At 36.8% G+C, this 12,536-nt stretch overlaps 1 protein-coding gene across 1 annotated transcript; it reads right to left on the bottom strand.

Moving 5' to 3' along the window:
- Window positions 1–3,030: 3,030 nt before the first annotated feature.
- On the bottom strand, window positions 3,031–12,246 carry LOC121382178. The gene is made up of 4 exons (XM_041511699.1): window positions 12,046–12,246; window positions 6,928–6,980; window positions 5,436–5,539; window positions 3,031–4,550 (listed from the first exon to the last, which is right to left on the bottom strand). The coding sequence occupies exons 1-4, from the start codon at window positions 12,097–12,099 to the stop codon at window positions 3,502–3,504; spliced, it is 1,260 nt and encodes a 419-aa protein (XP_041367633.1). The 5' UTR covers window positions 12,100–12,246; the 3' UTR covers window positions 3,031–3,501.
- Between the last annotated feature and the right edge of the window lie 290 nt (window positions 12,247–12,536).

Below are 12,536 nucleotides of genomic sequence, written 5' to 3' on the forward strand. Positions count from 1 at the left end.
TCACCACTCAATGTTAGTGTTTTGAAGCTCTATCTCCATCTTTAAATATGAATATCCTGCCCCTACCACCACCACTCAATGTTAGTGTTTTTAAGCTCTATCTCCCTCTTTAAATATGAATATCCTGCCCCTACCACCACCACCACTCAATGTTAGTGTTTTTAAGCTCTATCTCCCTCTTTAAATATGAATATCCTGCCCCTACCACCACCACCACTCAATGTTAGTGTTTTTAAGCTCTATCTCCCTCTTTAAATATGAATATCCTGCCCCTACCACCACCACCACCACCACCACTCAATGTTAGTGTTTTTAAGCTCTATCTCCCTCTTTAAATATGAATATCCTGCCCCTACTACCACCACTCAATGTTAGTGTTTTTAAGCTCTATCTCCCTCTTTAAATATGAATATCCTGCCCCTACCACCACCACCACTCAATGTTAGTGTTTTTAAGCTCTATCTCCATCTTTAAATATGAATATCCTGCCCCTACCACCACCACTCAATGTTAGTGTTTTTAAGCTCTATCTCCCTCTTTAAATATGAATATCCTGCCCCTACCACCACCACTCAATGTTAGTGTTTTTAAGCTCTATCTCCATCTTTAAATATGAATATCCTGCCCCTACCACCACCACCACTCAATGTTAGTGTTTTTAAGCTCTATCTCCATCTTTAAATATGAATATCCTGCCCCTACCACCACCACTCAATGTTAGTGTTTTTAAGCTCTATCTCCATCTTTAAATATGAATATCCTGCCCCTACCACCACCACTGTTAGTGTTTTTAAGCTCTATCTCCCTCTTTAAATATGAATATCCTGCCCCTACCACCACCACCACTCAATGTTAGTGTTTTTAAGCTCTATCTCCATCTTTAAATATGAATATCCTGCCCCTACCACCACCACCACTCAATGTTAGTGTTTTTAAGCTCTATCTCCCTCTTTAAATATGAATATCCTGCCCCTACCACCACCACCACTCAATGTTAGTGTTTTTAAGCTCTATCTCCATCTTTAAATATGAATATCCTGCCCCTACCACCACCACCACTCAATGTTAGTGTTTTTAAGCTCTATCTCCCTCTTTAAATATGAATATCCTGCCCCTACCACCACCACCACTCAATGTTAGTGTTTTTAAGCTCTATCTCCATCTTTAAATATGAATATCCTGCCCCTACCACCACCACTCAATGTTAGTGTTTTTAAGCTCTATCTCCCTCTTTAAATATGAATATCCTGCCCCTACCACCACCACTCAATGTTAGTGTTTTTAAGCTCTATCTCCCTCTTTAAATATGAATATCCTGCCCCTACCACCACCACCACCACTCAATGTTAGTGTTTTTAAGCTCTATCTCCCTCTTTAAATATGAATATCCTGCCCCTACCACCACCACTCAATGTTAGTGTTTTTAAGCTCTATCTCCCTCTTTAGGTGACATATCCGATTATTACAATTAGTAAAATTGTATTGACTTAAAAGTAAAGTAGGGCTAGTGAATTTTTAATCGTGGCTAGTAAATTTGTAAAATCACTGATCCCATGGCTAGTGGATTTTATTTTTAAAAAAATTCTAGAAGTCCTGAAATTTACGACAAGCAGGCTTTACTATTTAATCTGACTAAAATCTGATCACAGCTTATTACTTTTAGACCTATTTAAGTTCAATACGAAATTAGTTTACAGTAGCCTACATAATGTCAAGCAGCAAATTTGTCAAATTAATATTAATTCTTTTCAACATAAAGAAGCCACGATAGTAGAGATACAAGGGCGGAGAAGGTCTTCACAGCTTGTTACTCTCAGACCTATTTAAGTTCAGTCAGAAATAACATGTTCCTGATAGTCATACCATTTTGAGTTAGTAACGTAACCAGATTCCCCCGAGATAAAACCATTTATGATTATACATTTTAAAATAACCACAATACCATTAATGATTAACAAATGATTTTAAAATAATCACCATTCCCTTTTCTGAAGGGTTAACGATTATATATTTTAAAGTAATTGCAATCCCCTTGTCAAAACAATTTACAATGATACATTTTTAAGTAACCACAGACTCTCATAAAGCTGACGATTATACAAGTACTCATTGTTTCTGCCAGAAAGAAATTTTTGTGTATGTAACCACAGTCAACGGGGGGGGGGGGGGGGGGGAGAGATGGGGAACTCCCCTAGAAAGAAAATGGGTTATTTTTAGGGTTAGGGTTAAGAAAATCATACAGTAATGATGAAAATAATTACTTTTGTGAAAACGTTAACTTAAAAAAAATACCATTTTGGGTAATGTTGGCATACCCGTTTTACCCTCTGGCAGAAACCCTGGTACTAGATAGGTAGGTAACTAGTTTAGTGTGTTCGGGACAGAACAAGTACTAGAAACTAGGTTCATCAATGTTAAAATGATTCATGGTTTCATATTTAAAGTAACTACTATCACGCTTATAAAACTACTCATGATTATACGTTTTAAAATTGTTAATAAATCCTTGACCCCAGAGTACTTGACACAAAAACTCAAAATTAAGCTTTTATCTTAAATCATATTTGTGAATAGAAGTCCACGAATAAGTTCAACAGTAGTATTAAGTTACATTTCAGTCACGACGCGCTGTCATAACTAATAACAAGCTATCGGGTGTTGTTACGAAAACAGATTGAGCAGGGCATGACACTATTCTAATATAAGGTATGATCATTTGTTTTGGCACATTAAGTGATAGTATCACTGATGATGTTCATAGATGATAAATAGTAAACAGGATCAGTTACCCCTGATATAATCGAAGTTTTATTCATCCTAAATAGTGTCCCATGTATGTACTGTCCTGTCTATATATATATATATATATATAACAATAATTGGTTGCTTTTCAGAAGTAGTCTCAATGGTCACTCGGTGCCCCCTTCCTCTGCTCTGTATTTCCACTCCCCTAAATACCATATGCCCCTTCCTCTGTCTCTGTCTTTCTCGATGTCTGTATATGTATGTCTCTCTCTCTCTCTCTGTATGAAAATATTCTAAGTTAGCACTGAGAACAATATAAAAGTAGCATCGACATGTAAATATCTGGAAAAGTAGCATCGACATGTAAATATCTGGAAAAGTAGCATCGACATGTAAATATGGCGAATTTGAGTATACCAGTGATCAATGCCAGATGGATGATAAGATGATTTTCCTTTTGGCTATGATGACAAAAGACCCTGTGTTTTTTTCCCTGAAACATTATTTTTTAGTATGATGTATCCCTATGAGATGAAACATAGTTGTTATTGTCTCAGTATTTAGTTGTTCAAACTTGCATTGATAAAATAGGGATGATGCAACAGTGTGTCATGTCCTTTGGGAAAATGGGTGAGCGGGGCAGTGGTTCACATTATTAGTTTGTCATTTTTGTACTGTTACGCTTTCTACTACATTCGATATTCCTAACTTGCCCTGCCTCTGATTTGGTCCATGTCACATACTGTTAATCCCCTGCTATAAATCCACGACCTCAGTGATTTGCTCTTTACTTTCAGCAGGATCAGTTAATAGTTGTGAAGTATGGTGAGGTGAAGGTGGTGTATTTGCATTGGTCGTCATCAGGGACGGTGAAGATTGGACAGTAACATCGTCCACATTGTGAACAGTGGTTTCTTCTGGTGTGGTGCTGTCAGGGTTTGACTTGATGACTTCTCCGTTGCTATATTCTAGCACATCTGTGTAGGAATCAGCGTCTGAGATGTGTGTGTCTGTTCCCTGCTTGACATCAGCATCATGCTTTGGCTGAGCAGAGTCTATATCCTGGTATCTTACAGGATGAGACTGTTCGTTTATGATGTCCACCTGACAGAGTACGGGAGTTTCGGGTTCCGTCAGTGAACACAAAGATGGACTACCCAAGCTGACAGTTTTGTTGGCAGACGATAACTCAGTATTGCTATATTTAGCATTCTTGTCGCCATGACTTGAATCCGATTCGTGGTTCAAACTGGTATCAGTATCTTTAACAAGTGGTTGCACATAAACTGGGGTTGGTCCAACATCAGATATGAATTCTCTGGTTTCCTCTGGTTGGTAACTTGTAATATCAGAGGTATTGTTTGTGTGTCCTTGATTTTCCAATCCAGAAACAATAGAAAACTCTCTATCATGGCGGTCCTCTGTCAGGACAGACGGTGGTCTGTTCTTGTCTTCTTGTTCTTGTACCAGAACAAGTGTTCTGTTGTTGTGTTCTTGTTCTTTTACCAGATCAAGTGTTCTGTTATTCTGTTCTTGTTCTTGTACCAGAATAAAAGGTGATATGTGTTCTTGTTCTTGAGTCAGAACAGAAGGCGTTCTGCTATACTGTTCTTGTGGCAGGACAGACGGTACTCTGTCAACATCTCCCTGGTCGGATTTGTGGTATAAATGTTGATCTGGCACTGGATGAGGTGGATACGTGGGTTCGTCATTAAGTTTGACATTATTGGTCTCTCCAGTTTGTAATAACGAACCTTCACCAATAGTGTGTTGAATACCATTGGTTGGAGCATTTGATTTGTAACCTGAAATAGTTAAACATACCGGTACTAGTACATACATTTAACACAATAAACGTCAACTTTTCAATCCATAATAACATTGCAACAATCGTGTTACTAAAATACACCAAGATAGAAACTAGAGGCCTGGGGGGGGGGGGGGGGGGGGGGGCAAGGGAAGCAATTGCTCACCTCAAAACTATGAAAGAGCGCCTTTAAGTGTAAAAAGAGTCCCTTTTTATCTAGGTGGAGAAGACTATCTTACAAGGTTATATGCAACCCTAAATATGAAGACTAGTATATTAAATGTGCTAACGTTGATAAGAGTCATGTGACCCAGTTCATTTCTAATCCATCCTCTTGACTGGCAGTTGGCACAATAGAAGATGAAGGTCAATACCGATGTGAAAGGAACACAGGGATTCTGCAAGTAAGGTTTTGATTGGTGGACATGAGCTCCAACTGGCTGTCTTTAGATCCACATGTAATAGTGGAGCTAATTTTAATTAGATTGGGATTCCAAGGAATGGGAGTCCGATCGGACAAAGATCACAATCACAATTAATCACAATTAATCAGATTGTGACTTACCGTCAAAATATGAACTAATAAAACATGTTATTAAAAAGTATGTTGGTGTATATAGAAATTGTCTTTTGGTGTTCGCCAAATGCTTAGTTTTTTGGAGTTATTAGTTGCAGAGTATAATAAACGGACATCTAATTTGCCGGACTAGTATTTCTGTCACTGCTGTAGAAGGAATTTAAGTCCGGTAGGAATACAAGTCCTAGGATAAAAACAACTTAAAAATAAACCAGGTATGAAAGTCCGGGTAGGACTATGGTTCCTAAGCTATGGAGGTCCGATAGGACTACTGTTTATTGTAATGTAAAATTATATTTTGTTCACCTGTAAGGAAAATATCATTCACTTTGTTGAATTTCTGCTGTATTTTGTTGACTACAATCACAACAAGGACGAAAATTCCTATCCCTATCCAGAACAGAATGAACCTGTGGGGAAAAAATGTACAAATAGTGACATTTGGCCAGCACATATATGAATATAGGTGAGGACCTCGTATGTTAGGTAACCTCTGCCCAATCGTTTTGTGTGTATGTATGTATGTATGTATGTATGTATGAATGAATGTATGTGTGTATGTATATATACTGACACACTTTGAAAACGCAATTTGGTTTTAATGTGACACCAAAACCATTATCTACCTAGTATCTAAGAATGTATATTTACAGCATGCTATGGCGTATTCCTGCATCTCAACGTGGGTTTCTGAGTTTATAGCGATGATTAACGTTTCATACAATTATCACAAAATGTGAAAACTCAGAATTTTGCAGTATGTTCACAATACTTTGCACGTGCAAACCGCATACGTTGGATGCATAAAAGACACATTGATTATTGGATAAGTTGGTGTGAAACAATGCCACGACTCAGCAATGATCAGAGGAAGCGAACATTAGGAATGCTGATTGGTGGAATTTCGCAGCAACAGATAGCTAGGAATTTTCAAGTGTACCCTTCAACAAGTTCAAGGTTGAATGAGCGATATAACCTGATTGGGAGTGTTCATGACCGTCCTCGATCAGCCCAACTTCTGGTTACAACCAGAGATGAGACAAATACTTATGGTATCATTGGCATTTGACCAAAACCCAAATAGAGACGTTACTCCTTCCATTCTAGCTATTGGCAATAAATGTGACAATAAAATTTGTTTTTATGTTGGCAATAAATAAGTGTCATTTTGTTTCAGCCAGTAGCATTGTGCCAAGTGTCAAATGAGCTTCCTCTTTCTTTATATTTGTGTTTTATAGTTTGGCTTTACATATTTTGTATATTTTAGCTATATATTAACGTCTCCTATGATATTCTGTTTGGCATACCATAGACCTTCATAGACTTAAAATACTAGTAATCTTTTATATGAATTTATTGGTCATTCTAAATATGTTTAACAAAAACATGAATCACGTGAATCACGAAATAAAAACAATGTTAAAATAGTATAACTTATTACTTTTATGAACCAGGGATGGATTCAACGGATTCACCTATTGATATTTAAGTGACTCTTTTTTTTTGTCTGATTAAAGAAACAAACCCAACATTCATTGAGTTTTTCCCTTTACGACTTGGTCATGTGACCTCCCCACCCCCATCCCAATATATTTCCTGGTAATAACATCCTTTCCTAGTATATTTCCTGTCATATTGCTGTAGGAAAATTCATTTCATGTACCCCGTATCTGGCCCACACTGATGTAATCAATCAACATTCTTCCTTGGATATTTTTTCTTTATTTGTATCTATTTACTTATTTTTAATCCCCTCTGTAAATATGTGTGTATGCATGCATACAGTAATAATTCTTACCAAAAGTACCACAGACAGCTGACACCAGTAGGATCAACGCATGAATCGGCCAGCTGAAAAAGATATGTAATTAATTAATAATCCACAGAATATTTAACTTTTAAAAATGACATCAAATGCACAAGGCATTCGTTAATGATGGAAGCAGTTGTGTTAATTTATATTATAATGTTACATTTTGCTTCAGCGTGAGAGACAATATTATTTTAAGCAGAATAGCTAGAATTCCCGAGCATTTTATTAAAATATATGGACAGAAGATGTAGCATAGTTTTGATATACACAATTGTTTTACAGCGCACTACAAGGATACTGTCTCTCCGCTTTTTAACACTAATTATTTCTACTGCTTTTTTCAAAGACCATCTTAAATCCACAGAAATAATTTTGATCTGTTTTGTACTCATCTTTAATAAATAGTCATACTAACACACGTACTTGTTTGCAGGCCCTCTATCTAACGGGGGACAGGGGTATTTATTTATACATATACTGGTAGGGGAGTATTTTTTTAATTAATAATATTTTTTAATTAATTAATTAAAATTGATTAATTAATATGGTTGTTTTTTGTTTTTTTTAAATTAATTAATTCATTCATTCATTTATTTATTTATTTACTTATTTTTATTTATTTATTTATTTATTTATTGCAATTCGAACCCATTGTTTGGTATCCAATAGCAAACAACTGTTCAAATTAATAAATTATATAGCCTATAGGCCTACATACCAAGTACAAAATTAATTTGTGTTTAGTTGTCATTAAACATTTATAACTATATAATTCATTTACAAAATGTATTCAGCAGTTGGTATAGCCAATTTTTGTTTGATGACGCTTGTATACTTCCTAGTGACTGTAACTGTAATTATTCCACGTTGCCATACCACCAGATCCGGTTTTCTTATTGCTAACAACTCAATGAGACAATTACCGGCAAATCTCGTCAATTTACATTCATCGTTCCCGCGCGTTCCTTGTGGCATTGTCCTTTGCGCGATCATAATATCGCACCAATAGTGATCCGTCTTTTCTAGTAGGAAAAAAACCTGTTCTCATTGTCACTGAAATACTATAAAAAGAAATAACGCCATTCATGCATAGCCCATACTTGGCTAAACTGTTTATAGATGTCAGTTTATGGTAAGGGCTGTCAATAGTGGTGACATGGTTACCAAATACCAGTCTATTAATGGGCTGTCTTGCGAAATCACTCAAGTCGCAACTTGCGTCCATGACGTATGTGCTTCACTACTGATTGAACGTTTTTATTTCTATGTTAAATTACGTATGGTCGCCTTGACATTTTTTAAATTATTGTTCACAAAGTGGTTAGAATGTACACAAATCAACCCTGTCTGTGTAGTTTCATGATAACATGATCTTAAAGGGACATACTCTAATTTTTAAACACAAAGGCATATTTTTTACTATTAGAGCCATTTTTGATAACTAAAATCATACGTTACTTAGATTTTATTGTTTAGATTATCAATTTCCATACATTCGAGGTGTTTTTGGTCATCCTGGTGTTTTAATATCACAAAATGCATTTCTCATATTTTTTTAAAATGCACTTGCGTTTAAGAAGTAACAGTTATGGAGTCGAGTTTTAGTCCATTTTTAGAGGGTATTTCACCATTTCAAAGTCACAGACTCATGTTTCACTCAACTGTAACTTTATCCAAACATGTTACAGGTTTGTAGAGCAAACAAACACAGTGTTAATTTTCACGGGTTGAAAGTAGGGTCTGTCACTTTAAGTCGGCCACTATCATGAGTTGGACAACAGTGAAACTGTACTTCTGGGGTTTTACATTACCGGGATTTTAAAACTGAGATTAAAGAAGAAATAAACTATATAGATTAACTATAGAACTTCTGCAATTAGTCATTCGTTCCAATAGTACGTGATTGCAGTTATTTCATTTACCACTAGAAGAAAGCAACCATAGCAGGAGTTTTGAATAAGACAAAATATATGTTTATAAAGTTTTTGTTTCTTTTTCTTCGATGATTATCAAGAAATTAGTGCAGTGTCCGAAAGGAACACGTATAACAACGCTAAATAAATATTAAGATGAACATGGTATTTATTTAAAATATATTTGTACACATATACCCCTTTCAGTTGATTTTAAGTCAGACAGTTTCAAATTTATCTTTTGATTATAATGTCCAATTCAGTATAAAGAAACTCCCGTGAAACAATCATCAAGGCAGAGAAATGAAGACCAGTTGTCGACAATCATCACGCAGTTTATTACATTATCTATTTAGATACCTTTATGTGTGCTTGTATATCACATACTAAATTAATCCAAAGTTCATTTAATAACGTGGGGGTTTTGGGGTTTCTTTTTACTCAAATGTGAACAAGGTCTGTGAAATTAGCTAGGTATTTCCAAAACACTGTCCGACTTAAAAGCGTCCTAGTCACAATATAATTTTGAAAATGTCATATGTTGCACCATATTTCTGTTAATAAATATTTTATTTAAAACAAAATATGTAAAATGTAAACGTACAAGGCGTACCAGCTATTGTATAGTACTCGTTAAACGGATGAAATATAATAAACGGACATTAGCTGTGATCTTAAACACCTAGGTCGTCCGACTCACGATCATTTTATCTTCACTACCGTCTCGTTGTTTAATGACATTTGTTAATGGAATTGGTGAACTTGTCCGCACGATCATTTCCATTTCAACTTATTATCGTGCTTATATCCAATTATGGTTCAAGCACGATGTCCTGGGAACATACCTCAGCTATCTGGGCTGTATGTCGAGGACAGTGGGTTAGTTGTTAGTTGGTTAGTTAGAAAGAAGAGGGTGTACTATCCTTACACCTACCCATTGAGCCCTTAAGAACTCACTCTGGGTTGGAGCCGGTACCGGACTGCGAACCCGGTACCTACCAGCCTGTAGTCCAATGGTTTAACCACTGCGCCGCCGAGGCCGGCTCCGCACGACCTTCTTGTTTTCGGAAAGACAGTCACTTACTGAATAATCGATATAGCGAGTGACATAAAGGAGATCTCAAAGTTTTAGGAGGAAATACTCTTAATTAAGAAAGGGCGTTTTATCCAAGAAGAAAAAATAAAATTGTGCTTTGTTTAACGACACCCGTTAAAGCACTTTGATTTATTCATCATCAGTTAGTGGATTTTAAACATTTGGTAATTCTAACATATAATCTTAGAAGAAACCTGCTACATGTTTTCTATTAGCAGCAAGGGGTCTTTTATATGCACTTTCCCACATACATACCATGGCCTTTGATATACCAGCCGTGGGGTACCTGTTGGGACTGGGGAAACCAAATAAGAGAATGAGATCAGGTCAGGTCATAGGGCTTTACGTGCACATTCAAAACACGCTGTTGTAGCGCACGACTGTCCTGGGCACAAGAGTCGGCCTCGGGTGTGATAGAAGACTGGTCCAGTCGACCATTTTCAATACACACATTAAGATGTTAAAAATGTGAGGCGTATGTTGTTGAAATTTTTTTAATTGTTTATTTATTTAATTTTTTAAAATGGTTTTGTTGTTTGTTGTTAGTGGGTTTTTTCTTTATTTGTTTATTTTTTTGTTTGCTTTGTTTGTTTGTTTGTTTGGAGGGGGCGGGTTTTTTCAGTTTTGTTTTATGGGCGTTTAAACGTGTTGTTTTTACGCGATATAACCAGGGTAATGTGAAGGAAGAAGGGTGCAGGACTAGTGAAGGAAGGAGGGTGCAGGATTAGTGAAGGAAGGAGGGTGTAGGATTGAGCCTTATCTTAAATCCACCAGTGTTACCTCAACACAACCAGAGGGTGTTCATTCATTCATTTCATTTCAACTAATTTCCGTGCTTATATCCAATTAAGGTTCAAGCACGCTGTCCTGGGCACCCACCTCAGCTATCTGGGCTGTCTGTCCAGGACAGTGGGTTAGTTGTTAGTTGCTTAGTGGTTAGTGAGAGAGAAGAGAGTGTAGTGGCCTTACACCTACCCATTGAGCCCTTAAGAACTCGCTCCGGGTGGGAGCCGGTACCGGGCTACGAACCCTGTAGTCCGATGACTTAACCACTGCGTCACCGTTCAATACGTGCGCGGGTTTCCTTTCTGTAACGGTACACCATAATAAAGTTGTTTATTGAATTAAGCTATTGCGCGGGTTTTGTTTCTAGCTGTGAGTACACCACAATAAAGTTGTTTATTGAGAAAAAAACACCCATGGCCGTAAAACAATGTTGCTAATTAAGACGGGTAATAATTAATTTACTCGTATTGATTGTTTTCGCTCTTTACTTGTGTCGGTCCCTTCATTTGTCGTAACTCGAGGATTGGTGGCACTCATGCATTTTTTAAGCTGTAGTAATTACTGAATATATGTTAATTAAACACGCACGTACCCTAGAATTAATTAATTTTGTTCTAATCTATGTTACAGCATTTCGTAAACAATATCCATGGTAAATAAATGAGTCAGAATTTAAATTTTCATTAAGAATATTAACATATACTATTTACATAATATATATATAATTTTATTGCGCTCCAGTATACAACGTGTGTTCTTACGGCCCTGAAAATTGTATTATGTTAAATACTTATATATCTAGGCTCGACATTACTACAGTACTTCCATATACATGTAGTTAATATAATAATTTCAAATGATCGCTTATTTGATTTCAGTATGCATTGATTAAAAATAATAATTTACCCCCACCCAAAAAAACAACAATAAACCCCACACAAACAGCAACAACAAAACACCACCAAGAAGAAAACTCTGTCATGTAGCCTACCCAGAACTCTGCATAACATTAAAATGTTTGTGTTAAACCTAGATTATTAACATCAAGTTCATCTTCGCAAATAAGATACCTTTCCGTATGGTACGAAATGCAGTATACCATACGGAATGGTACCTAGGCTTGCGAAGATCCATTCAGTTAGGCCTATAAATGTACAGTGTGCATAGCTGCAGACGCGGTTTACCATGCGGTTATCAACCTAGCTAAACGGACGTCAATATTACACACACACACACACACATACACACCAGCATTCAAAGATCTTAACGAGGTACGTATTTAAAAAAGAAGAAAAAACACCTTCTCACCTGAATACTCAAGAGAAGCACAAGAAATCCGCAACTGGTGCTCGACAACTTCATTTCAACATTGGGTATTCGTAACGTGGATCCCTACCACTGTCTCAGCTCGTAGGACGTCGAGACACACACAAATACATCATAATATGTCCTTGATCATCGCGTGAACCGGAACCGCTACATTGCCGATTATGCACAAGTGACGTTAGTTAGCGGGGTATTCATTCCGCTCGCCCCGAACGTTAAACAGAGCCAGTGCTCTTTGTGTCAATAAATAGCTCTTCGTTCGTGCCCTCTGTCATTGGTTCGATCACCGATCGATTGTGATCTACCCGGATGAATGCACAGTTACGTACAAACATCCAGGATAAACAAGTCACTGAAGGATACGTTCGGTTTTCCAATACAAGTGGTCAGGTTGGGTCGCTCGTGTATTCTATGGAAGCGGTTCACAATTCCAAATAAATTATGTTTGATGTTCACAGGTCAATTTGTTTATT

The sequence above is a fragment of the Gigantopelta aegis genome, chromosome 9 (genome assembly GCF_016097555.1).
Source record: "Gigantopelta aegis isolate Gae_Host chromosome 9, Gae_host_genome, whole genome shotgun sequence".
Taxonomy (NCBI): domain Eukaryota; kingdom Metazoa; phylum Mollusca; class Gastropoda; order Neomphalida; family Peltospiridae; genus Gigantopelta; species Gigantopelta aegis.